At 45.0% G+C, this 27129-nt stretch overlaps 1 protein-coding gene across 2 annotated transcripts in view; it reads right to left on the bottom strand.

Moving 5' to 3' along the window:
* Nucleotides 1-27129, bottom strand: part of LOC143793538 (uncharacterized) — a 379060-nt gene that overhangs the window by 316625 nt on the left and 35306 nt on the right. Inside the window, exons 3-7 of one of the 2 annotated variants that reach the window (XM_077280593.1) lie at nucleotides 25070-25167; nucleotides 24913-24991; nucleotides 24710-24807; nucleotides 24474-24591; nucleotides 18739-20245 (exon numbers count right to left, since the gene is read on the bottom strand). The exons of the other annotated variant lie outside the window; for it this stretch is intronic. Of the exons in view, the coding sequence (XP_077136708.1) occupies nucleotides 19029-20245; nucleotides 24474-24591; nucleotides 24710-24807; nucleotides 24913-24991; nucleotides 25070-25167 (1610 nt within the window). The 3' untranslated portion in view covers nucleotides 18739-19028. Of the gene's footprint in view, nucleotides 1-18738; nucleotides 20246-24473; nucleotides 24592-24709; nucleotides 24808-24912; nucleotides 24992-25069; nucleotides 25168-27129 lie in introns of those variants that run through there. 2 annotated transcript variants of the gene reach the window in all.

Raw genomic sequence — 27129 nt, 5'->3', positions numbered from 1 at the left:
AAACGCAAACACCTGCACAGAAAGGGGCTATGACTAGACGGACTAAAACTAAAAATAAAAATGGACAGGAGGGGGAGCTTTTGGTAGAGGGGTCTTTAGATCAGATGTTAATGGAGGAGGGGTCACAGGACGCTTCTGATCCGCAGCTCCCACCCGGGCCTCACACTGCTACGGCTCAGGCAGTTTCGAATATTCTTCTTCCATATTTTGACAAAAAATTTGAAGCCTGGAATAAGGCCCTTGAAACAACAGTAACGGCTGTATCGGCTAATACCTCTCGGATTACAGTAGCTGAGCAGCGGATTAGTGATGTGGAGGACACAGTGGTGAATACTCAGACCACAGTGGAGGCACAAAAGATTCTTATTGGTTCCTTGTTGGACAAAGTTGAGGATCTTGAGAATCGTAGCAGGAGGTCCAACCTCAGGTTTATCGGCATCCCTGAGAGTTGCAGAGGTACGGACCTTATTCGGTTCCTCACGATTGATTTAATGGCGGCCCTCCAGCTAGAGCCTGGCTCTTCTAGACAAATTGAGAGGGCACACCGGGTGGGACCGGAGAGGAAGGAGTCTGGTGCGAGACCTCGCCCGGTCATTACTAAATATTTCCATTACCATGACAAAGAAAGGGTTCTGGCAGCAGCTAGGAAACTTAAAAATGTTACTATTCAGGGGTCCAAGATCCTGGTCTTTCAGGATTTTTCGGCAGCCATCTCCCAGCGTAGACGAGAGTTTGGCCCGGTTTGTCGGCTCCTCATTGATCAAGGGGTCCGATTTGCTTTGGCTTATCCGGCTAGACTCCGAGTAACCTTGGGCACAGAGACAAAGGTATTTGAAGACCCTAAGCTTGCTTTAGATCAGCTGAAACGAGACCTTGCTCCCCCAGGCACTTGAAATTACACTTGAACATTTGGGGCGAGACTAGAGATGAAACTAACAGACTTCTCTTTGAATAAGTTAAAATGATAAGGAACATAAGTTGTATAGTATTGATGAATATATTTTGGTTAACTTTACTTTTTTATAACAGCACGAAATTGGTTACTATGTTTTGGTATAAGTGTATTGTTGCTAATGATGTCACACACCTATTTAATTTGAAGGGTCACGGAGCAGCTGGGACTCCGAAACCCTATATGTTATTATATATCGAAGGTACTCTGCCATGGTGCCACTTCCATCCTCCATGATGGCGACTTCGCAATCATTAAGTCGGAAAGGGAAAGGTAATCCTTTAAAAATTTTATCATGGAATGTAGCGGGCCTCAATTCGCCGGTAAAAAGACGTCGTGTACTACAGGCACTCAAACGTGCTAAACCTGATGTTATATTCTTGCAGGAAACCCACTGGTCACATAAAGATGCATTACATTTGAGAGATAACTGGTTAGGCCAGACCTATGCTACTGCATACTCATCCAAAAAGAGGGGAGTGGCCATAATGTTTGCTAGACACCTACAGATAATCCCGGGAGACATAGTCAGTGATCCCCAAAGTAGATTTCTTCTTATGAAAGTGACTATTGACGATACCCCCTTTTCACTATTAAACATTTATGCCCCGAATGCTGATAATGCTGCCTTTTTTGCCTCCGTTTCTCAGATGATCCTAACGGAAAACTTGCCTAATCTAGTGGTGGGAGGTGATTTTAATGCTGTGCTCGATTCTAAACTGGATAGATCGGGGGGCCTGCCTACTTCCAGTTCTGGTTCTGGACCAGGCCTGATTAATCTCATGCGTGACACTCCTTTGGTGGATATATGGAGAGTGTTGCATCCGACGGAGAGAGATTATACCTGTATGTCTAAGGCACATAAGTCCCTCTCACGCATTGATATGTTCCTGGTTGGTGAGTCCCTTTTGTCGGAGGTGGTGGAAGCAACTATAGGGGATGCTAGGATCTCTGATCACACACCTATTCTTTTGCTTCTTCGTTGTGGTCGGAGCGTACATCAGCCAGGAATGTGGAGATTCCCAGCCTATTTGGCTAAGAGTAGAGAGTTTGAGACGTTCCTCAAACAGGAATGGGGTAATTTTGTTGATGACAATATTCAGCATTGGGATGATCCTGTACTCATGTGGGAGACGAGTAAGGCAGTTATGAGAGGAAGAATTATAGCATATGTGGCAGGGAAAAGGAGAAAGGCTAGACAGGAGACGAGTGACCTCCAGACTATGGCTATACTAGCCTATAGACGGTACTTGGGATCTACTGCTCCTGAGGATTGGACACAATGGCAGGATGCTTTATCACTACTAAATGCACACCTGACTAAGATAGCCCAACAGAAAGTGGACTTTGATAAACAACATTTTTTCCGATGGGGCAATAAAATGGGAACCTTACTGGCTAGACTGGCAAATCCAAGAGGTCCCAGACGGAAAATCCCACTCCTAGTGGATCCCATTTCAGGGACTCATTTGACTGACAGTAAGGACATACTACAGGCTGTTCATGCTCACTACACGGCTCTTTATTCCACACGGGGAGGAGACATATCTTCTATTAAAGATTCTTTAAGTTCTCTACAGTTACCCATACTGACAGACTCTCAGCGCACTACCCTTGAGATGCCCATTACATTAATAGAGATACGCTCAGTTATTAAAACAATGGCAAATTTTAAATCACCAGGGCCGGATGGTTTACCTGTCGAGTATTATAAATTGCTCTCTCCTGATATAGATCCCCTCCTCAAAGATTTACTCAACCATTATTTAGAAGGGGGCGCGTCCCTAACCTCTTTTAACTCTGCGTTAACTTCTTTAATCTTAAAACCGGGTAGAAGCCCAACTCAGATAACATCATATAGACCCATATCCTTGTTGAATCTAGATTATAAGTTGTTAGCAAAAATTGTAGCCAATAGAATACAAATGTTTCTCCCCGAGATTCTCTCGCCGAACCAGTATGGTTTCACTCGAGGTAGGCATTCGACCATTGCCATCCGCACGGCGATTGCGGCTACCATAGTGTCAGCTAGAAACAAAAACTCTCCTAATATTTTACTCAGTCTGGATGCGGAGGCCGCGTTTGATAGTGTAGAGTGGCATTGGATATACGCGGTGCTTGAGAATCAGGGATTTGGTGAGAAATTCGCGACATTGATTAGACTTTTATATAATTCACCTAAGTCTAACATTATAGTTAATCAACAACTTACGGAGGGGGTGGAGTTGACCAGAGGTACTCGTCAGGGCTGCCCACTTTCCCCCATCCTATTCAATCTCGCCCTTGATCCTCTTATACGAGCGTTAGAGTCCTTGTCTTTGTTTAAAGGGATACGGGTTGGAAGACTTAGTTTAAAGCTTACGGCTTTTGCAGATGATATTCTGCTTTATATTGCTAACCCAGAAGAGGCCCTACCTGGAATTTTAGCCCTTATGGAAAGACTGGGAGCGATGTCTGGTTATTCAATTAACCCAACTAAATCTAAGGCACTTAATTTACGCGCGTCGCGCAAACCGCCATGGGCAGGATTGTATGCTTTTGAATGGTGCAAAAAGGCGTTGCCCTACTTGGGTGTGCTTATAACTAAAAACCCTCATGATCTTCAGAGAAGTAATTTTTTTCCCCTCGTACAAAAAATTAAAAAAGAACTGGAAGGATGGCAACATTTAACCTTTTCATATTTGGGTCGGGCATATCTGTTAAAAATGATTGTTATTCCACAGATACTTTATTTTATTCAATCCCTCCCAATATTGCTTTCTCCTTGCGATCTGCGGGTAGTAAATGGTATGTTTCGTACTTTTATTTGGGCAAAGAAGCACCATGCTATTAGTATGGATATATTGGAACAACATCCATCGAATGGGGGTATTAATTTTCCAAACTTAGAAAATTACAACCTGGCGGCTTTGCTTCGTTATCTTAAAGATTGGATTCATGATACTTCCATATTTACTAACACTCAAGTGGATCAAAATCTGATACCTCATACCAATTTATTATATCTACTACATACACATAAGGAACTGTTACCCTCGTCGGTGCTAGATAATCCTTTGCTAATGGTGATGTGGAAGATATGGCATAAGATACGACATAGTCTTTCTCTTAATGCACATTCCTCACTTTTCTTACCAATATTTGGGAATCGAGATGTTAGATTGAGCATGGGGAAAGAGGACTTAGTTGCCAGATATCGGAATGTGACAGTGGGTTCTATATTAGACTCTGAGACGCGCAGACCACACTCCTGGTCAATTATTAGGAGATACCTTCCCTTGACAATGGGGTGTCTCACGAATTGTGCGACCCTGGAAGTTTATGCCACAAAGGTGGGAGAGAGGTTATCAGATACAGATTGGGACAACCCATTTGATACCATGCTACGAAATAGGGCTTCACAGTTTCATTCTACTTCCAGATTCTATCTCTTTTTGAAAAAGGAGTTGGATTACACTAAACGAAAAACAGGCCTTCCAAGATGGTGCACTCGTTTCCCAGTCTTAACCCCAGAATATATCCTCAAGGCAATGTTTTATGCTTGGAAGGCTTTACCGGCTTCTTCCTATAGGGAAATGTTGCTTAGAGTGTATCATGGCACATATATATCACCGCATCGTTCGTTTCTCATGGGCTTATCCCAAACAGATAATTGTTTAAAGTGTGCGGCTCCTGGGGCAGATCTTTTTCATCAATTTTGGGATTGCCCGGCTATTGCAAGGTTTTGGGAGGAGGTAAGGAACTTTTGTCTAGATCATCTTTTGAACTATTTGCCTTCCACGGCAGAGTGGGCGATTCTGGGAATATGGCCTGGGGAAGCTTTAAGAATTACAAGAGGGGCTAAACGTTTGGCATCTATGGTATCTATGGTAGCGAAAAAATGTATATTACAACAATGGATAACAGTGGAACCTCCAACACTGATAATGTTTTTAAATAAGCTAAAACATGTGTTCCGTATGGAGTGGATAGAGACACAGGTGGGGGGGGATCGCCTGGTACCCCGCTTTTTTGATACTTGGGAGAGTTTAATTGACACGTTCTCTGAAGAGGTGAGAACTCATCTTATAGCTTGTTTTGAACAGTCCCCATGGTATATTACTAGGATGGTGGCAGGTGATCCTCCGATTCGATCTGATAGACGAGACGGGACGGGATAGGAATGACAAAACATTAAATAATCGTTGCTAGGGGGTCGGGATGGTTTTTACGATGTAAGGATACTGTTGGTTTGCTTGATAGCTATGATGGTGTGTGACGGAAGTGACATTACACTAAATAATTGTTATTTGCTCGTTATGATACTCTTACGAATAGACAAGTTCTTGCTTGATTGTTTGTTTTATAAATGAAACAAAGAAAATATGTTAAAATGAAGGTTATTTTTCTTATGAATATGTGGTACTGTAGAGTTTAATGCTCTCATGGTTATTGATTGTATTCCCATATATTTCAATTATTTGATGCCCATGAGTTGTTGAAATGTATATTAATGTTTGAAGCACTGTATTGCATAATTTTGTGCACATGATTATCTTATCCTTCAATAAAAAACTTTGAAAGAAATAATAGGAAACTCTGAATCACACTGCATGTCCCAACTACACAAAGTAATTGCAGCCTTGCAAAGGTTGGGGTGGATAATTAATTTTAAAAAATCGCGGTTGCAGCCTCTAGAGGTTCAAGAATTCCTGGGTCTCATATTGGACTCGAGGTTACAAGAATGCCGTCTACCTGACGTTAAGTTGGAAAAAATCCAACGACAGATTCGTAGAGTGATTGTTAATCCGGTAATAACATTGAGGGGAGCAATGTCACTGTTAGGCTCACTCACGTCGTGTATCCCGGCAGTATGTTGGGCCCAGTACCACACCAGAGTCCTACAGTGGGAGGTTTTGTACAACACTCGTCTGTTAGAGGGTCACTTGGATAGTTCTCTTTCCTTGTCGGATTCCACTATTCAGTCCTTACGTTGGTGGTTACACGCTCCAAACCTACGTAATGGAGTTCCCTGGATAAACCACATATCGCTGGACCATCACGTCAGATTATTCTCAATCAGATAGCCGAAAGTCATCTACGGTCACTCACATCACTGCACATAAAGGGGAAACACAACGTTGTAGCCGACTTTTTAAGTCGCAGAAAACTCGGGCAAGGAGATTGGGTGCTCAATCAGGTCGTCTTCGATCAGATCACCCATCGTTGGGGGTGCCCACAGATAGACCTCTTCGCCAACAAAGAAAACAAAAAATGTCGTCGATTTTGTTCCCTAAACCCCAGAGACAATCCGGTGGCGGTGGATGCCCTCCTAATCCCTTGGCACTTCGATATAGCCTACGCCTTTCCCCCGCTGAACTTGATCCCGATAGTTCTCAGGAAAATTCGGGAGGACAAAGCTCATGTAATTCTGATAGCGCCGTTCTGGCCCAAGAGGCCGTGGTTTCCTTGGTTGAGGAAAATGTCCATTTCTCAACCGTGGATTCTCCCAGAACTCCCAGACCTCCTCTCACAAGGCCCGATCTTCCATCCACAAGTGGCCAGTTTACATCTGACGGCGTGGGATTTGAAGGGTCATTACTAAGAAAAAAGGGATTTTCAGATGGACTTATTAATACCCTATTAAAAAGCAGAAAAGATTCCACGACAAATATTTATGTAAGAATCTGGAGAAAATTCCTTTCAGTCTCAGGATCGGTTATGACTCAGAAAGCTAATATTCCAAAAATCTTGGAGTTCCTACAGAGAGGCCTAGAGATGGGGCTAGCTACAAGCACCCTTAGAGTCCAGGTTTCAGCCTTAGGAGCGTTGTATAATTGTGGGTTAGCTAAAAATTATTGGATTGCTCGTTTTATTAAAGCGGCGGCTAGATCAAGACCCATCGTTAAGAAAAGACTAGCCCCGTGGGATTTAAACCTAGTCCTCTCAGCGTTAACGGAACCCCCCTTTGAACCTTTAGAATCTGCGTCTATAAAAATCCTGTCCTTGAAAACAGCTCTTTTGATTGCTCTTACGTCGGCTAGGAGAGTTAGTGATTTACAGGCCCTCTCTAGACTGACTCCATATATGCAGATTAAAGAGGATAGAGTAGTATTAAGAACTGATCCCCTCTATCTTCCGAAGGTAGCGTCTAAGTTCCACAGACTTCAGGAGATAAATCTCCCCACTTTCTGTCCTAATCCTAAAAACCAAAAGGAACTCAAACTCCATACATTAGATGTCAAAAGATGCCTTCTTAAATATATTTCTTTAACAGATCCCTGGAAAAAAGATAATTCCTTGTTTATATCCTATCAGGGAGTCAAGAAAGGGTTTAGAGTGTCCAAAAACACCTTAGGTAGATGGATTAGGGAGGCAATTTCTCTGGCTTATTCAGCAGGTGGCCTTGAAGTCCCGGAAGGCGTAAAGGCTCATTCCACTCGTGCCATGGCATCTTCCTGGGCAGAGAGATCGGAGGTGTCGATTGAGGATATATGTAAGGCGGCCACATGGTCATCTCCGTCTACGTTCTTTAATCATTATAGATTGGATCTTGGTAGCTCCAACGATCTCACATTTGGTAGAAGGGTGCTGGAAGCAGTAATCCCGCCCTAATACTCTTTTCTCTGTAATTCTCTCGTTAGTGCTGTCATGACGACTGAATAAATACTCAAGCTACTTACCAGGTAGCGGTGTTTTTCAGGAGTCCATGACAGCACTCCTATATTCCCTCCCCTTTCTACTGGTATTGGTTTCATCACGATAAGTATATTCTCATGTAGGTTAAGTTTCTACAAAAATTTAGTCACAAGGTGAAATGTGTTAGATATTTGTGTTACTAATCAATGGAGGTCCTCTCATGCTCTGTAATCCAACTGATGCGGGAGAGAGGTGCCGCCCTTTTATCTCTGTAGGTTTCCTGTCCCTGAAGGGCGGATCCCCTCTCTCGTTAGTGCTGTCATGGACTCCTGAAAAACACCGCTACCTGGTAAGTAGCTTGAGTATTTTTGTTGTTTTTTGTGAAAAATAAAGTTTGCTGGTGAACTCCCGCCTCCCACCCCCTGTGCGCCCGGCCGCTTGCATAGAAATACTCACCCAGCTCCCGCGATGTCTCCTCTCAGCGCCGGCAGCCTGTCCTGTGTCAGACCAAGGGTGATCTGTCACCAAGCGAAACGGTCAACCAAATAATAGTGTAGGGACTCCAAGGCCCACTTAATAGCCAGGCACTCCTTCTCCACTATGCTATAATTTGTCACCCGGGGTGAGTTTCCTACTTAGGTAGATGACCGGATGTTCCTCACTGTTTATCTTCTGTGACAGGACCGCTCCTAGACCAACTTTAGAGGCATCCATCCGCACGACGAAGTCTCTCTTGAAGTTGGGGCTGATGACAATGGGCTGTCAGCACCACCTTGATAGACTGGTAGGCTTCCTCCGCTTGAGGGTTCCACTGCATCATTACCGATTTCTTTCCCTTTAGGAGACTGGTTAGGGGTGTTGTTCTCCCAGAGAAATTAGGTATAAACCTCCGGTAATACCCAACGATGACGAGAAATGCTCTCACCTGTTTGGCGGTAACAGGTCATACATACATACAGTTCTGTATGGCCTCGATTTTATTTGGGGTTTCATAACCCCATGGCCAATCACGTATCCTAAGTACCGGGCTTCTTTGAGCCCTATTGCACATTTCTTGAGATTCGCCGTCAAGCCTGCGACTCTGAGCGAATTTACACCTTGTACCTAGGACATGTGGGTATGCCAGTCAGTACTAAAGATGATGATGTAATCCAAGTACGCTGATGCATACTTCCGATGGGGTTCTAGCACTATATCCATCAGCCTCTGGAATGTGAATGGTGCCCCTTGTGGTCCAAAGGGCAAGACGACATAGTGGTGCAGACCTTCTGATGTTATGAAGGCGGTCTTCTCTTTTGCTGACTCCGTGAGAGGTACCTGCCAGTAACCCTTGGTCAGATCGAGCATGGTAAAGTACTGGGCCTCCCTAGTCACTCGATCAGCTCGTCCACCCGGTGCATTGGATAAAGGTCGAACTGCGACACCTCATTCAATTTACCGAAGTCATTACAGAACCGTAATGATCTATCCGGCTTTGGAATTAGCACAATTGGGCTAGCCTAGTCACTCCAGGACTCCTAACTGGAGCATTTGTCTTACCTCACTCGTGATTTCTGGTCTCCTGGCCTAGGGCACACGGTATGGTTTCATTCATACCCTTACGTGAGGCTCGGTGACAATGTCATGCTGGATGACAGAGGTACGACCGGGTAGTTTGGAGAATACATCCTTATTCTCTTCTACTAATTTCCGGACCTCTCAACGCTGCTGTTTCGAGAGAGTGTCTCCTATCAAACTCTCTCTCTGCCTCCGTCTGGGCCAAAATCGAAGGGTTCTCAGATGATATGTCTGGAATTGCATCCGTAAGCATACACTCCCGGTCCTTTCACGCTTTCAACAGATTGACATGATACAACTGTTCGGGGGTTCTTTTCCCGGGTTGGTAAACTCGGTAGTTCACTTCCCCCACTTTTTCCCAAACATCATATGGACCTTGCCACTCTGCCATAAGCTTGCTTTCGTTATAGAGAAGGCATGTACTCAGTGTATAGTTAGATAGGTGCTTGCTGGACGTGGAAATGATCCAAGTTATATATTGAAGAAAACAGCCGCACTCAGGTTTGGATTTTTGGAATGCGTAACAGGAGCAAAAAGTTTATTCAAGTCACCACAGTGTTAAGGCAATTAGGAGAGGGACTCCGTGGTAGGTATAAGGTAGGTAAGTAGGTAACGTTTTGACCCCGTGGTGGGTCTTTGTCAAACCTGGCACGTCACCACCAGGCACAGCTCCAGCTCCTGCAGCATTCCCAGGGACATACCCCTTCCGTGCCATTCCGGATCTCCACATGCATTAACCATAGTCCGTACTGGGAATTTCTCCAGATTTTTCTACACTGCATCTCCGTTTTGCTATCCTTATCCTCTTTCAAGTGAGGTTTGACAAAGACCCACCACGGGGTCAAAACGTTACCTACTTACCAACTTTATACCTAGAACGGAGTCCCTCTCCTAATTGCCTTAATACTGTGGGGACTTGAGTAAACTTTTTGCTCCTGTTATGCATTTAAAAAATCCAAACCTGAGTCCGGCTATTGTCTTCAATATAAGCTTGCTTTCGGTGGTGGGTACCAAGACTAACGTCCGATATCCTGCTTTAACCCCAGGAGCTTTTTTCGGTTTTGCGTTTTCGTTTTTCACTCCCCTCATTCCCAAAGCCATAACCTTTTTATTTTTTCATCAATTTATTTTTTGCAGGACAAGTTGTACTTTTGAACGTCACCATTGGTTTTACCATGTTGTGTAATTGAAAATGGGAAAAAAATTCCAAGTGCAGTGAAATTTAAAAAAAAGTGCAATCCCATTCTTGTTTTGTTTTTGTTTTTTTTTATAGTTTCATTAAATGCTAAAACTGATCTGCCATTATGATTCTCCAGGTCATTAAGAGTTCTTAGATGCCAAACATGTCTAGGTTCTATTTTATATGAATCAAACTGACCCTAAGAGACAGGGAGAAAAAAGGGGAACAAAAGCTGCGCACGATCTAAGTGTAGTAAAAACTGTTTCTAAATTGCACGCTATAATAGTTGCACTCACTAGAAACAGGCGAAATGAGGCATAAACAGGATTTCACAGGAATTCTGAGGAGGCTAACTGCAGCTCAACCAGCTAGGTGTCATGTCGGACGCTGTTCAGACCAGGTCGTCCGACGGACAGCGGTAGTTCCGCTTTTGACCACTATTTGCTCATTGGTGTCGGCTAGATTTTGTCTAGCTGTTCCGGGGTTAATTTACCTGATCCTCGGATTGGAAGCTGGGCCATGCCCACTGCCTTTAAATAGCTCTCCTGATCATTGGGCGTCGCCGATTATAGCTTCTGTCTTGTGCGTTGTTATCTCGGTCTGGTGAAGAGAGCTGGTGGTTGGAGATTCGTTGCTGGTGGTGTATTTTCCTTTGTCTTATTTACTCCTTCCTATATTTGTATTTATTTTGCCCTGCACATTTATAGTGTATTCCTGAGTGACTGCGGCGTGGTGTATATTTTCCTTTATCCTTGTCTGTGCTAACTGTGGGTATTGGGGAATAACATCTTCACTGGGTGGTGGGCGGAGATTTCAGCCTAGGGCTGAGCTCAGGAGACAGGGTGAGGTTCGAGGCCTGGACATGCACACCTTCAGTGTAAACTCCAGGTAGAGGGTCAGTCAGGATTTCCCTAGTCTGAGGGAAACTGCAGGGGCCCGGGTTATTAGCTCTCGCTTACCTAGTCTCTCCCTGACATTATAATCGGCCCAACAACACAAAAGAAAAAAAAAAGGGGGTTTCTTTTTTTTTTGTGTTTTGTCATGGATCCCATGACTTCCATAACCCGCCAGTTGGAGGCGCTGTCCCTACAGGTCACGGAGTTAAGGGGGGCAGTACAGCAACAGGGACTAGCAGTGTCTAATGAGCAAGCTGGATCGACAGGAAGAGTTGCTGAGCCTAAATTTCCTTTGCCTGAAAAATTTGCTGGGGAACGCAGTAAATTTGTTTCTTTTCGTGAAGCTTGCAAACTATATTTCCGTATGCGCCCGATATCTTCAGGTAATGAGGATCAGCGTGTGGGCCTGATGTTGTCATTGATGAGTGGGGATCCCCAAGCATGGGCGTTTTTCTTTGCCATCTGATTCTGCTGCATTTGACTCTGTGGAGAGTATTTTTTCCTGTCTTGGGAAAATCTACGATGAACCTGACAAAATGGCTCTAGCAGAATCTAAGATACGCTCTATTCGCCAGGGAGAGCGAGTTGCAGAGGATTACTGTTCTGAATTTCATCGCTGGGCGATCGATACCCAATGGAATGATGCAGCATTGCGGAGTCAGTTTATACATGGGATTTCTGGAAGGGTTAAAAAAGCCCTTCTGATGTACGAGACTCCTGCTTCTCTAGATTCCACCATGAGTCTGGTTGTCCGCATTGATCGCCGTTTGCGTCAGGGGGAGCATGAGACACCGCCTATGGGAGAAGGTTTAGGTTCACGTGAGGTTGCTGCAGGTGAGCCCACGGAGCCTATGCAAATCGCAGGGGTGTCACATGTGAAGCGTCCAGTCCCTGAGCTCAGGAAGCAGGGAGCCTGTTTTTACTGTGGTAAAACGGGTCATTTTATTAACATCTGTCCTCTGCTGCCTAAGAAAAACGCAACGGCGGAAAACTTCTAAGCTCAGAGGGTGTGGAGGAGACCAATCTGAGCTTATGTATATCCTCCATGGTGGTTTCTCAGTGCATACTCCCTGCTAAGGTTTTTATCTCTGGCAGTGAGCTGCCAATTACTGTTTTTGTGGATAGTGGTTCAGCCACAAATCTCATTGATGAGTTTGCGTGCACAGCAGGTTTTAGGATTGAAAAACTGTCTCATCCTATCCGCGTGGTCACCATCAATGCTGCTCCTCTCTCTCAGGGGGAGATTACTGAATTTGTGGCTGAGGTGAAACTCCACATTGGAGTTCTACATTCCGAGCGGGTTACATGTAAGGTGCTCAGGAATCTTCCTGCTCAGGTGGTTTTGGGTTTTCCTTGGTTGTCTATGCACAACCCGGTAATTGACTGGAAAACTCAGGACATAATTCAGTGGAGCGAGTTCTGCCAGGAGAATTGCCTGGCCACATGTGTGGCTGCGGTGACTTCAAGTGTTCCAGAGTCACTTCAAGATTTTGTGGTTGTGTTCTCTGAGAAGGGTTGTTCAGAGCTGCCGCCACATCGTCCTTGTGACTGTTCTATCAGGTTTAAACCAGGGGCCAAATTGCCTAAAGCAAGGATGTTTAACATCTCCGGTCCGGAGAGACAAGCGTTAAAAGATTACATTGCTGAAAGCTTGAGCAAAGGCCACATCAGGCCGTCATCCTCGCCAGTGGCAGCAGGGTTCTTCTTCGTGAAGTAGAAAGATGGCGGATTACGCCCGTGTTTGGATTTCAGGGAGTTGAACCAGATTACGGTTCGTGATCCATACCCTATGCCTCTGATTCCAGATTTGTTCAACCAGGTGGCAGGTGCTAAGTGGTTTACCAAGCTTGACCTCAGGGGGGCGTACAACCTCTTAAGAGTCCGTCAAGGTGATGAGTGGAAGACGGCTTTTAATACCCCCGAGGGTCATTTTGAAAATTTGGTGATGCCGTTTGGGTTGACTAACGCACCTGCAGTGTTCCAACATTTCATCAATGATGTGTTCTCGCATGTTTTGGGGAAATTCGTTATCGTGTACCTAGATGACCTTCTCATATATTCTTGCGACCGTGATACTCATTTAGATCATGTCAGGCAGGTGTTACAGCTTCTCAGAGAGAATAAGCTGTATGCTAAACTTGAAAAATGTGTATTTTCTGTTCAAGAGTTGCCTTTCTTGGGTTATAGTGTCTGCTTCTGGTTTTAAAATGGACGCCGCTAAGGTGCAGGAGGTGCTGCGTTGGGAACGTCCTGATAACCTGAAAGCACTTCAGCGGTTCCTTGGGTTTTCTAACTACTATAGGAAATTTATCAAGGATTTTTCCATCATTGCTAAACAGCTAACTGACATGACTAAAAAGGGTACCAATTTCTCCGTTTGGCCTGAGGATGCTGTGCGCGCATTTGAATTTCTTAAGAACAGTTTTGTTTCAGCCCCCATTCTTGTGCAGCCAGACGTATCTAAACCCTTTGTTGTGGAAGTCGATGCGTCTGAGGTTGGTGAGGGGGCGGTACTATCTCAAGGCTCATCTTTGAGTGGTTTACGTCCGTGCACCTATTTCACCAAGAAACTGTCGTCCGCCGAACGTAACTACGATATCGGCAACAGGGAGTTGTTGGCAATTAAGTTGGCCTTTGAGGAATGGCGACAGTTCTTGGAGGGGTCGGTACATCAGGTAACTGTTATTACCGATCATAAGAATCTGCTGTATTTGGAGTCTGCCAAGCGTCTGTCCCCCAGGCAGGCTTGCTGGGCATTGTTTTTCACGCGGTTCAATTTTGTGGTCACTTACAGACCGGGGTCTAAAAACACTAAGGCGGATGCTCTGTCCAGGTGTTATCCGGGGGGAGAACCTCGGGAAGATCCAGTACCCATCCTCCAAAAGGGTGTTGTGGTTTCGGCTCTCACTACCGAGGTTGAGGCTGAGATTGCCGAGGCTCAGGAGAAGGTACCATCTGAGCTTCCCGTCAACAAATCTTTTGTACCGCTTCATCTCCGCGTAAAGGTTTTGGCGGAGCATCATGATGCTGTCCTGGCTGGCCACCCAGGATTTAGAGGTACCTTGGAGTTGGTGTCACGTCGGTTTTGATGGCCCAAGATCCGACAGGACGTGGTCTCATACGTGTCAGCTTGTACCATGTGCGCTAAGGCTAAGATGCCTTGCTCCCGTCCTGTTGGCACACTACTTCCTCTTGAGGTACCTAGTAAGCCATGGACGGAAATCTCCATGGATTTCATCACTGATTTGCCCTCATCAGCTGGAAACACGGTCATCTTGGTGATTGTTGATCGGTTTTCTAAAATGTCGCACTTTGTGTCTTTGCCTGCATTGCCTAACGCTAAGACTCTGGCCCAAGTATTTGTGCAGGAGGTGGTCAGACTTCATGGGGTTCCGTCTGACATCGTGTCTGATAGGGGGTCTCAGTTTGTGGCAAAATTTTGGAGAGCGTTTTGCTCACGGCTGGGAATCAAGCTATCTCATTCTTCGGCGTTTCATCCTCAGTCAAATGGTCAGACTGAGAGTATGAACCAAAATTTGGAACAGCACTTACGCTGCTTTGTCTCTGATAACCAGGAGGAGTGGTCTACCTTTCTTCCTTTGGCTGAGTTTGCCATCAATAATCACCGCCAGGAGTCGTCTGGGGAGTCTCCGTTTTTTTGTGTTTACGGGCTACATCCTCAATTTTGTACCTTGAGTCAGAGGGGCTCTTCCGGCGTTCCGGAGGAGGACCAGTTAGGAACACAATTGTCATCAGTCTGGAGGAGAGTTAAACAGCGCCTGTTGAGTGTGGGTGCTAGGTACAAACGTGTGGCTGACAGTAGGCGTGTGCCAGGTCCGGACCTGAGTGTGGATGACTGGGTGTGGTTATCCACAAAAAACATAAGACTCAAAATACCATCCCTTAAATTGGGTCCACGGTTTATTGGTCCATTTAGGGTCACCACCGTCATTAACCCAGTAGCGTACCGATTGGAGCTCCCTACGGTGTATAAGATACACAACGTATTCCACAGGTCTCTTCTAAAGAAGGTGGTGGGTTCTGTGGACGCGGCGCCTATGCCATCTCCAGTCTTGTTGGATGGTAATTTGGAGTTTGAAGTCTCCAAGGTGGTTGACTCTCGTGTAGTGCATCGCACTTTACAGTACTTGGTACATTGGCGTGGTTATGGGCCTGAGGAGAGGTCCTTTGTACCAGCCTCGGACGTTCATGCTGACCAGCTGGTCAGGTTGTTTCACCGCCGTCATCCGGACAAGCCGGTCCTATTAGCCGTGAGGGCCCTGGGGTCCCTCGTAGAAGGCGGGGTACTGTCATGTCGGACACTGTTCAGACCAGGTCGTCCGACAGACAGCGGTAATTCCGCTTTTGACCACTATTTGCTCATTGGCGTCTGCTAGATTTTTTCTAGCTGTTCCGGGGTTAATTTACCTAATCCTTGGATTGGAAGCTGGGCCATGCCCATTGCCTTTAAATAGTTCTCCTGATCTTTGGGCGTCGCCGATTATAGCTTCTGTCTTGTGCGTTGTTATCTCGGTCTGGTGAGGAGAGCTGGTGGTTGGAGATTCGTTGCTGGTGGTGTATTTTCCTTTGTCTTATTTACTCCTTCCTATGTTTGTATTTATTTTGCCCTGCACATTTATAGTGTATTCCTGAGTGACTGCGGCGTGGTGTATATTTTCCTTTATCCTTGTCTGTGCTAACTGTGGGTATTGGGGAATAACATCTTCACTGGGTGGTGGGTGGAGGTTTCAGCCTAGGGCTGAGCTCAGGAGACAGGGTGAGGTTCGAGGCCTGGACATGCACACCTTCAGTGTAAACTCCAGGTAGAGGGTCAGTCAGGATTTCCCTAGTCTGAGGGAAACTGCAGGGGCCCGGGTTATTAGCTCTCGCTTACCTAGTCACTCCCTGACACTGAGTCACCAGCCTCAGAAATCGCAGGTTAGCAGCAGCTCAGATTAGAAACCAGGTCAATGCCACACAGAGTTCTAGCAGCAGACACATCTCTACAACTGTTAAGAGGAGACTTTGTGCAGCAGGCCTTCATGGTAAAATAGCTGCTAGGAAACCACTGCTAAGGACAGGCAACAAGCAGAAGAGACTTGTTTGGGCTAAAGAACACAAGAAATGGACATTAGACCAGTGGAAATCTGTGCTTTGGCCTGATGAGTTAAAATTTGAGATCTTTGGTTCCAACGACCGTGTCTTTGTGCAACGCAGAAAAGGTGACCGGATGGACTCCTCTACCGTGAAGCATGGAGGAGGAAGTGGTGTGATGGTGTGGGGGTGCTTTACTGGTGACACTGTTGGGGATTTATTCAAAATTGAAGGCATACTGAACCAGCATGGCTACCACAGCATCTTGCAGCGGCATGCTATTCCATCCGGTTTGCGTTTAGTTGGACCATCATCATTTTTTTTTTCAACAAGACAATGACCCCAAATACACCTCCAGGCTGTGTAAGGGCTATTTGACCAAGAAGGAGAGTGATGGGGTGCTACGCCAGATGACTTGGCCTCCACAGTCACCAGGCCTGAACCCAATCAAGATGGTTTGGGGTGAGCTGGACCCCAGAGTGAAGGCAAAAGGGCCAACAAGTGCTAAGCATCTCTGGGAACTCCTTCAAGACTGTTGGAAGACCATTTCCAGTGACTTAGCATTCTCTTGATGAGCTTCAAGAGGTAGAGTGTGTAAAGCAGTAATCAAAGCAAAAGGTGGTTACTTTGAAGAACCTAGAATATAAGACATATTTTCAGTTGTTTCACACTTTTTTGTTAAGTATATAATTCCACATGTGTTAATTCATAGTTTTGATGCCTTCAGTGTGAATGTACAATTTTGAGAGTCATGAAAATACAGAAAAATCTTTGAATGATAAGGTGTGTCCAAACTTTGTCTGTACTGTACATGTCCCCTAATTTGCACACACTGTACTAATTGTATTTGTCACTGACATCTACTGTATATGTCTATCTATTCTATATGTATTTACTGTATGTGATCCATCTCTTCTTTCCTGTCGGCTCCTGCAGTGATTTTACAGAACCCAGCAAATGAATTACCAGCTTTTCTTCTATCTATATTTCTGGGCAATATAAATACATATACACTGCTCCAAAAAATAAAGAGAACACTTAAACAACAGAATATAACTCCAAGTAAATCAAACTTCTGTGAAATCAAACTGTCCACTTAGGAAGCAACACTGATTGACAATCAATTTCACATGCTGTTGTGCAAATAAAATAGACAACAGATGGAAATTATTGGCAATTATCAAGACACCCTCAATAAAGGAGTGGTTCTGCAGGTGGGTACCACAGACCACATCTCAGTGCTTTCTGGTTGAGGTTTTGGTCACTTTTGAATGTTGGTTGTGCTTTCACACTCATGGTAGCATGAGACGGACTCTACAACCCACACAAGTGGCTCAGGTAGTGCAGTTCATCCAGGATGGCACATTAATGTGTTTTGTGGCAAGGTTTGCTGTGTCAGTCAGCATAGTGGCTGGAGGTGCTACCAGGAGACAGGCCAGTAAACATGGACAGGGCCATAGAAGGACAACAAGGGCCATAGAAGGGCAACAACCCAGCAGCAGGACCGCTACCTCAGCCTTTGTGCAAGGAGGAACAGGAGGAGCACTGCCAGAGCCATGCAAAATGACCTCCAGCAGGCCACAAACGTGCATGTGTCTGCACAAACGGTTAGAAACTAACTCCATGAGGATGGTCTGAGTGCCCGACGTCCACAGATGGGGGTTGTGATCACAGCCAAACACCATGCAGGATGCTTGGCATTTGCCACAGAAAACCTGTGCTCTTCACAGATGAAAGCAGGTTCACACTGAGCACATGTGACAGATGTGACAGAGTCTGGAGACGCCGTGGAGAGCAATCTGCTGCCTGCAACATCATTCAGCATGACCGGTTTGGCAGTGGGTCAGTATTGGTGTGGGGTGGCATTTCTTTGGAGGGCCGCACTGCCCTCGATGTGCTCAACAGAGGTAGCCTGACTGCCATTAGGTACCGAGATGTGGTCCTCAGACCCCTTGTGACACCATATATGCTGGTACAGTTGGCCCGGTGTTCCTCCTAATGCAGGACAATGCCAGACCTCATGTGGCTGGAGTGTGTCAGCAGTTCCTGCAAGATGAATGCACTGAAGCTAAGGACTGGCCCGCCCATTCCTCAGACCTGAATCCGACTAAACACATCTGGAACATCAAGTCTCGCTCCATCCACCAATGTCACATTGCACCACAGACTGTCCAGGAGTTGGCGGATGCTTTAGTCCAGGTCTGGGAGGAGATCCCTCAGGAGACCATCCGCCGCCTCATCAGGAGCATGCCCAGGCATTGTAGGGAGGTCATACAGGCAAATGGAGTAATAATCCTTCCTGCGTCAATAAGTACCAGCATGCGTGGACTATTATTACTGGCTGTCGGTAAGAGGTTAAAAAATGTTCAATGAAACTCCTTGTTGCCAAAATTTTAGAAATTTTTCTTGTGTTCAGTGAGATATTAATTAAAAACTTACTTATCAAAAGGGGAGTACTCATTTATTCTGAGCAATGTTTATTAAAATTTATAAAACACAGTGAACATAAATTATAGTTTATTTCCTGTATGTCTTAAGTCATGTCTAACAAGATTTGATTTATTTACAAAAGATTTCCCACACAGTGAACATGAATACGGCTTCTCTCCTGTGTAATAAGACTTGATTTATCTGTAAAGCATTTCTCACAGAATGAACCTGAATACAGATTGTCTCCTGTGTGAATTCTCTGATGTTTATTAAGTGGCGATTTACCTAAAAAGCATTTTCCTCATTGGAAACATGAAAACGATTTCTCCCCTGTGTGAATTCTTTTTTGATGTCTAGTAAGATGCCCTTTGAAGGCCTTTCCACACTCCAAACATGAAAATGGCTTCTCTCCTGTATGAATTCTCTGATGTTTTAAAAGATCGCCTTTATCTATGAAGGCCTTCCCACATTCCAAACATGAAAATGGCTTCGCTCCGGTGTGAATTCTCTGATGTCTAATAAGATTGCTTTTCTCTGTAAAGCATTTTCCACATTCCGAACATGAAAATGGCTTCTCTCCTGTATGAATTCTCTGATGGTTTATAAGATGCCTTTTACTTGTGAAGGCCTTCCCACATTCCAAACATAAAAATGGCTTCGCTCCTGTGTGAATTCTCTGATGTATAATAAGATTCCCTTTATTTGTGTAGGATTCCCCACATTCTGAACATGAATATGGCTTTTCTCCTGTATGAATTCTCTGATGTTTTATAAGATCCCCTTTACTTGTGAGGGCCTTCCCACATTCCAAACATGAAAATGGCTTCGCTCCTGTGTGAATTCTCTGATGTATAATAAGACTCACTTTAATTGTAAAGGCCTTCCCACATTCCAAACATGAAAATGGCTTCGCTCCTGTGTGAATTCTCTGATGTCTAATAAGACTCCCTTTATCTGTAAAGCATTTTCCACATTCCGAGCATGAAAATGGCTTTTCTCCTGTGTGAATTCTCTGATGTCTAATAAGACACCTTTTAGCTGTAAAGCATTTTCCACATTCCGAACATGAATATGGCTTCTCACCTGTATGAATTCTGTGATGTGCAATAAGATTCTTTTTATCTGTATAGAATTTCCCACATTCCGAACATAAAAATGGCTTTTCTCCTGTGTGAATTCTCTCTTGTCTAACACATTTTGATTTATTTGAAAAGCATTTCCCACATTCTGAACAGCAACATGAATTTTCTCTTTTAGGTCTTCCTTGTGTTAAAAAATCTGAGCTTGTAGTAAGTTGCTTGTCATACTGAAATCTTGTATTCACTTTGTCACGTGGAATTCTGGTACCAATGTGAGATTGCTCAGGAGAGGGATCCTCATGATTAGGAGGATTATAAGAAAGTGAAGTGCTGTGAAGTCCAGGAGGTCCAGGAAGGGAAATGAGGTTTTCTCCATTAGAGTGCTTCCTGTTATCTTTTTTACAATTTAGTGATAATCCGTTATTCTCACAAGGATTTCCTATAAGGATGAAAGATAGATTGGATGTGAATTTTTTCTAAAACACAAAAGGGATTTCTAAATTTATTTAATAAAAAACAAATAGAAAGCGTGAGTGACTACTACTACGCTGGATTAATTGTGCAGCTCCAGGCACAACCATGGTGTTAACATGATTGATTCTCCATGGCTGCAGTGGTGCTGCCTGATCCTCCACCAAGAGGTCCAGGTTGAAAGAATCAGGATAAAAATGTAAGTAAAAAATGGGTTTTCAAAAGCGCTGTCAAGGATGTAGGGAGAGTTCTTATCTTATTAAAATTATTTTATTAAGCTACGTGTTATGGAGCCTGTCCAGCTCCTTTATCGGACTAATACAAACTGAGTAATACATGCCATCATTTATACAATCCATAGTGACATTACCTTAGAGGTTGTCCACTACAATGTGTAGTGGGCAAATCAATTTAAACATTGGAAATAAGGTTTTTTTCAAATACCTTGCGTTTCCAAATGTGCCTGTGAGCGGCACTATCACTGTACACTCATCTCCATCACGTGACTCCCGCATGCAGCTGACTCTGATGTCCGGTGATATCACGACAACTTCCGGAATTGGAAGCTGAAACGGCATCTCCAAGGCGGGACCCAGTCTTCCTCAGTGACAGCTGTGGGCGGAGTTTCATTGTGATGCTGGGCTGTGACATGCGATGAAGCTCTGCCCACAGCTCAGTCACTCAGGGAGACTGGGTGATTATTATAAAACACCAGTGATTGTCTTTCCGCTGTCTCTAACATGATGTCCTCCCTCTATCTGAAACTGTCAAAAACTGAACTCCTTGTGTTGTTTTCTCCCTCCACTAACTTACCCATGCACGACATTGCCATTTCCGTGTGTGGTTCTACCATTATTCCCCAGCAACTTGCCCACTGTCTTGGGTTCATACTTGATTTTGATCTTTCATTCACCCCCCACATCCGATCACTGGCTCGCTCTTGTTATCTGCACCTCAAAAACATTTCTAGAATTCGATCTTTTCTTACTTTTTGACTCAGCAAAAACTCTTACTGTCGCTCTTTTTCATTCTCGTCTGGACTATTGCCATTTTCTACTAATCGGTCTCCCTCTTACTAAACTCTCTCCTCAGGACTATCTGTCCTGAATGCAGTAGTCAGGATCATATTCCTCACCAACCGTTACACCAATGCCTCTACCCTGTGCCAGTCATTGCACTGGTTACCCATCCGCTACAGAGTTCAATATAAACTAATCACTCCCACCCACAAAGCACTCCATGCTTCAGTTCCCTCCTACCTCTAATCCTTAGTCTCAGTCTACTACCCTACACGTGCCCTCTATTCTGCTAATGACCTGATTAGCATCTATAATATAATCCGATCAACCCACTCCCATCTCCAAGACTTCTCGCGTGATGCGCCAATTCCTTGAAATGCACCACAAAGGACAATTCAATTTATCCCCAACACCCATGGTTTTAAAGGGAACCTGTCAACACCCCCCCCCCCCCCCCCCAGGCGTTTTTAACTAAAAGAGCCACCTTGTGCAGCAGTAATGCTTGCATTCTGACAAGGTGGCTCTTTTAGTTCTGGGTGCTGTAACTGCCGAAATAATCAGTTTTGTAATTTGTCCTAAATACCTTTTCTTCAGTCAAGGAGGCAGGCCTTTCCCCCCTGCTGCAGACGCCACACAGCCGTCACTCGAATCTTCTTGGCGTCGGGCGCCGCCTCCTCACAGCTGTTTTGAAATGAGCCGGCACCTGCGCTCTTTTCTCCTGCCTTGGGCAGGCGCAGCGAGCGCTGCCCGTCTGTCCTCATATGCAGTCCGGCTGACTGCGCCTGTGCAGACGCCCTGCCTGTGATTTCCAGCCCAGTAGTATAAATAAATAAGAAGACACTGCGGGGCTGGGATTCACAGGCAGGGCGTCTGCATAGGCGCAGTCAGCCGGACTGCATATGAGGACAGACGGGGAGCGCTCACTGTGCCTGCCCAAGGCAGGAGAAAAGAGCGCAGGCGCCGGCTCCTTTCAAAACAGCGGTGGGGAGGCGGCGCCCGGCGCCAAGATTTGCGTGACGGCTGTGTGGCGTCTGCAGCAGGGGGGAAAGGCCTGCCTCCTTGACTGAAGAAAAGGTATTTAGGACAAATTACAAAACTGATTATTTCGGCAGTTACAGCACCCAGAACTAAAAGAGCCACCTTGTCAGAATGCAGCATTACTGCTGCACAAGGTGGCTCTTTTAGTTAAAAACGCCTGGGGGGGTGACAGGTTCCCTTTAAGCATGCCCTAAAATTGCATTTCTTCAGACTGGCCTACTGCCTCAACACACTTGTCTAACTATCCCTGTTTTGCCCACACAAAATTTAGTACAAAACCAGCACCCTCGTATCATTTGTTCTCACACCCTTCATGCACTTAATTGCCCTCTGGGTCCGTACACACACTGGTTGGTTACTGGTTCATGCAGCATTACATGAACACCCTATATATTACATTGATGGCTGGACCGTACAATACAAGCACTTGTTACCATCCACGTTTTGTGTCTCCCCTATATCCTCATAGATTGTAAGCAGCAGGGCCCTCACTCCTCTTCGTGTATTTATGCGATTTTTGTTATTCTGTAATGTCTTTTATTGTTTGTACAAGTTCCCTCTAAAATCTAAAGTGCTGTGGAATATGTTGGCGCTATAGAAATAAAATTATTATTGTCTGTTATTGTCTGCAGTGCTGACGTCTCATTGAGGTAACTGAAGCCAATAACGGAGATGAGCAGCTCTGCACGAATAAATGGCATCAGCTGATCAAAACCACTGAGCTCCCTTACAGGCTGCAGCGCTGTCAATGTGATATCAGCACTGCAGAAAATAACAGACATTGGTAGCAGCAACGGAGACTCAGCACTGAACCAGGGGAGAGTGAATAAAGCACAGGAATTTTGTTTTCACTGAGAGACAGTGGTTTTCCAAAATCAGAAAACCCCCTTTAAGAGATTAATATGATGAAATGTGTTTATAAAACATTTCCCATAGTGAACATGATTATAGCTTCGATCTTGTGTGACTTTTTAATGTCTAACAAGATTTAATTAATCTCTAAAGAATTTCCCACATAGTGAACATGAGTACGGCTTCTCTCTGGTGTGACTTCTTTCATGCACAACTATAGTTGGTTTTTGTGACAAACATTTCCCACATTATAGGCCTTACAGATCCATTTTTTTATTGATTTTACTTTTCATCCTCACATTTCAGGAGTCATTATGTTATTATACACTAGGGGGCAACGGGGTTGGATGTTACATACCAGGGGCACAACAGGGCTGGTTGTTATACAACGGGAGGGCAACGGGGCTGGATGCTATACACCAATGTGCAACGGGTCTGGATGTTATACACCATGGAGGGGCAATGGGACTGGATGTTATACACCAGGGGGGAACGGGGCTGGATGCTATACACCGGCGAAGTGTGTGTTGGGGGGACGATGATTGTTATACACCAGGGTGCGGCAATGGAGAAAGATGCTATATGCTGGGGGGGGGGGGTTGGCGGGGCTGGATGTTATACACTGGGGGGGACAATGGGACAACAGATGTTATACACCAGTGGATGCAATGGGGCCTGAAAGAGAAACCAGAATGCAATGATAAATGAGAGTGGCCCAATGCTTTTCACCCTATAGTGCATCTATCCAGATTACAAGATTTGGCCAAATATAACATGCTGGCACTAAATATAAGTGGATGGTAAAGGGCACCTGCTCTGGGCAGCATCTTGTCTCCATGTTTCTATGTTAATTGAACCAGGTCTCAAAAACTAATATGATTGTCAGATAACAACAACTCTAAATGTGGCCATTGCAGCTGTTTGTAGATACAAGCTTATAATCCCTTTTATGATAAAGCAATTCTCCACCCGCGGCACAGAGGAGGGACTAAACATTTGTCATGTACTGTCACCTACATGGATCCTCCACTTGCCTCCGAGACCCGTGTTCTGGTCCTCTTACATCCAAGATGGCCTCCAGAGTGGCAGAGATATGACAGCCGTATGACTGACCGACACCTCCATATTATGTCACTTCCTGACTTACCATAGGGCTCCTTATGCCACCGGGCGGCCTGCATGGATGTAGAGTAACCAACATGCTGACCTCAGTGTAGGAGACAGTGGGAGGCATCATTATAATCACACGCCAGTCATCATGATCACGCGATGGACATTATAACACACCTGTGGAAACATCTCCCGGAATCTCCTCCTTCCAGTCACTCACACACGGCTGATCCCCCCTCGTCATCGCTTCTTCTTCTGTCTCGTCCTTCACTTTATTCTTAGTCGGATCTTCCTCCTTATATATAAGATGTAACAATCAGCACAATACAAGAGACCGCCAAAATAGACACCTATGACCTCGATCAGACATTTCCCCCATAAACAGATCCAGTTAAGGGCCCAGCATTATCTACCGGATGTTTCTCAAGAACATCGTGATTCCCCTCTGGACAGTCCTGGGAATACAGAGGACCGGGACATCTCTCTGGTGGATTTCTCCTCCTGAATCCATCTGTAAAAAAACACAGTGACGGAATAGATTGTGTCCTGTAATGATGAGAGGATGGTAGTAGTAGTAGATGACCACAGAACAGACATCACAGTCTCCCGTCCTCACCCTGCAGATCGGCCCATATTGCGATCGCCTCTTGTGCTCCATGTATAACTGCAACCTTAATACCAATCAGATCTTCACCCTAAAAAGGAAAATGTAAGATGAGCTCAGGTCCCATCACTTCATGGTCAGATGTTGTGGAGGCTTCAGTGTCACCTACTTGATGATCCTCTGGGATGTTGTGATTCTCCTCCGGACAGTCCTGGGAATACAGAAGACTGGGACATCTCTCTGGTGGATTCCTCCTCCTGGATCCATCTGTGGAGACACACATACTGAATATATGACCTGCCATGTATCTGTCTATATATGAGACACGTCTCTCAGAACTGGTAATTCTAGGTTTATGTATCAGGGACTAAATTACACTGTTGTGGTCCTCACCACCGGTACTGAGGTCCCAGCACATTGTGAGCTCCAAGTAGAAGTGATATCATCAAGGCCAAACCATAGTGCTCTCTGCTCTGCACTCGGAGGATGAGGACCCTGAGGAGAGGGACAGAGAAGACCCTCGTCAGTCACATGGAGGAGCCGTACTAAGAAACAACTTCTCCAAGTTTTGTCTCCACTAAGGATGGAACCACAGAGGAGCTGGAGAAAGTTCAACATTTTAACCCCTAAATGCAGAGATAAATATTGATCGCAACATTTAGGAGGTTGGGAGAGGGCCGATGGTTGTCATGGCAACCCTAGATAGTCATGACAACCTCATGATCTGCCAGTGTCAGCCTATTTAGACCATGCAAGGAGCACAGTCTAAGAGGCTTCTGTCAATGCAGTACATGTACAGTGTAATGCATTATATCTGCGATCAGAGTAATAAGTTAAGGTCCCATAGAGGGAATAAGTACCGTATATACTCGAGTATAAGCCGACCCGAGTATAAGCCGAGACCCCCAATTTTGCCACAAAAAACTGGGAAAACTTATCAACTCGAGTATAAGCCTAGGGTGGGAAATGCAGCAGCTATTGGCAAATTTAAAAAAAAAAAAATAGATACCAATAAAAGTAAAATTAATTCAGCCATCAGTAGGTTAAATGATTTTGAATATCCACATTGAATCAGGAGCCCCATATAATGCTCCATACAGTTCATGATGGGTCCCATAAGATGCTCCATACAAAAATATGCCCATATAATGCTGCACAAAAGTTAATGATGGCCCCATAAGATGCTTCATATTAAAATATGAACCATATAATGCTGCACAAAGGATAATGATGGCCCCATAAGATTCTCCCTATTAAAATATGCCCCATATAATGCTCTATAAAAGTTGATAGCCCCATAAGATGCTCCATAGAATTATATGCCCCATATGCTGCTGCTGCGATTAAAAAAAAAATAAAAAAATGACATACTGACCTTTCGCCGCCAGCCGGTGTCCTGAGCAGGCGGGGACACCAGCACGCTATGGGGGCCTGGTGCCAATGACACCGCTGGCTCAGGCCCCCGGCACTTGCGATATTCACCTGTGCCCGTTCCACCATCGCGCGCCGCTGTGTCTTCCAGGTCTCTGCAGTGACTGTTCAGGCAGAGGGCGTGCACTAAACACGTCATCACGCCCTCTGACCTGAACGTCACAGCCAGAGGACACGTTAGACGAGCCCGGAAGTGGAACGGGGACAGATGAATATCATATGGCTCATCCTCCCCCATTATACTCACCCTCCTGGCATGGTCTCTCCAATTCCCTGCTTCTCCGATGGTCTCCAGCGCCGGCATCTTATTCCTGTGTTCAGCGGTCACATGGTACCGCTCATTAAAGTAATGAATATGCGCTCCACGCCTATGGGAGTGGAGTCGCTTCCATATTCATTACTTTAATGAGCGGTACCAGATGACTGCTGAACACAGGAACAAGCTGCCGGCGCCAGAGACCATCGGAGAAGCAGGGACTTGCAGAGACCGCGCTGGGATGGGGTGAGTATGATGTGACAGCCACCACTCCTGCCAGTCCCCCGCCGACCCCCTGGGACAATGACTCGAGTATAAGCCGAGAGGGGCACTTTCAGCCTAAAAAAATGAAATTTTTTTTTTTTTAAATCACAAATTAAATAAAAAACAAAAAACAGGCCAATAGATATTTATGTAAAGACAAGAGCAAATAAAGTACACATATTTAGAATTGCCATGTCCAGCCCAGCCTATAAAAATGTCACACTAATTAACCCCTTCAGTGAGTACTGTAAAAAAAAAAAAAAAAAAAAAAACCACAA

Source organism: Ranitomeya variabilis, chromosome 1 (assembly GCF_051348905.1).
Source record: "Ranitomeya variabilis isolate aRanVar5 chromosome 1, aRanVar5.hap1, whole genome shotgun sequence".
NCBI lineage: Eukaryota > Metazoa > Chordata > Amphibia > Anura > Dendrobatidae > Ranitomeya > Ranitomeya variabilis.
Note: the sequence above shows the minus strand (reverse complement) of the source record. Positions and strands in the feature narration are given on the sequence as shown.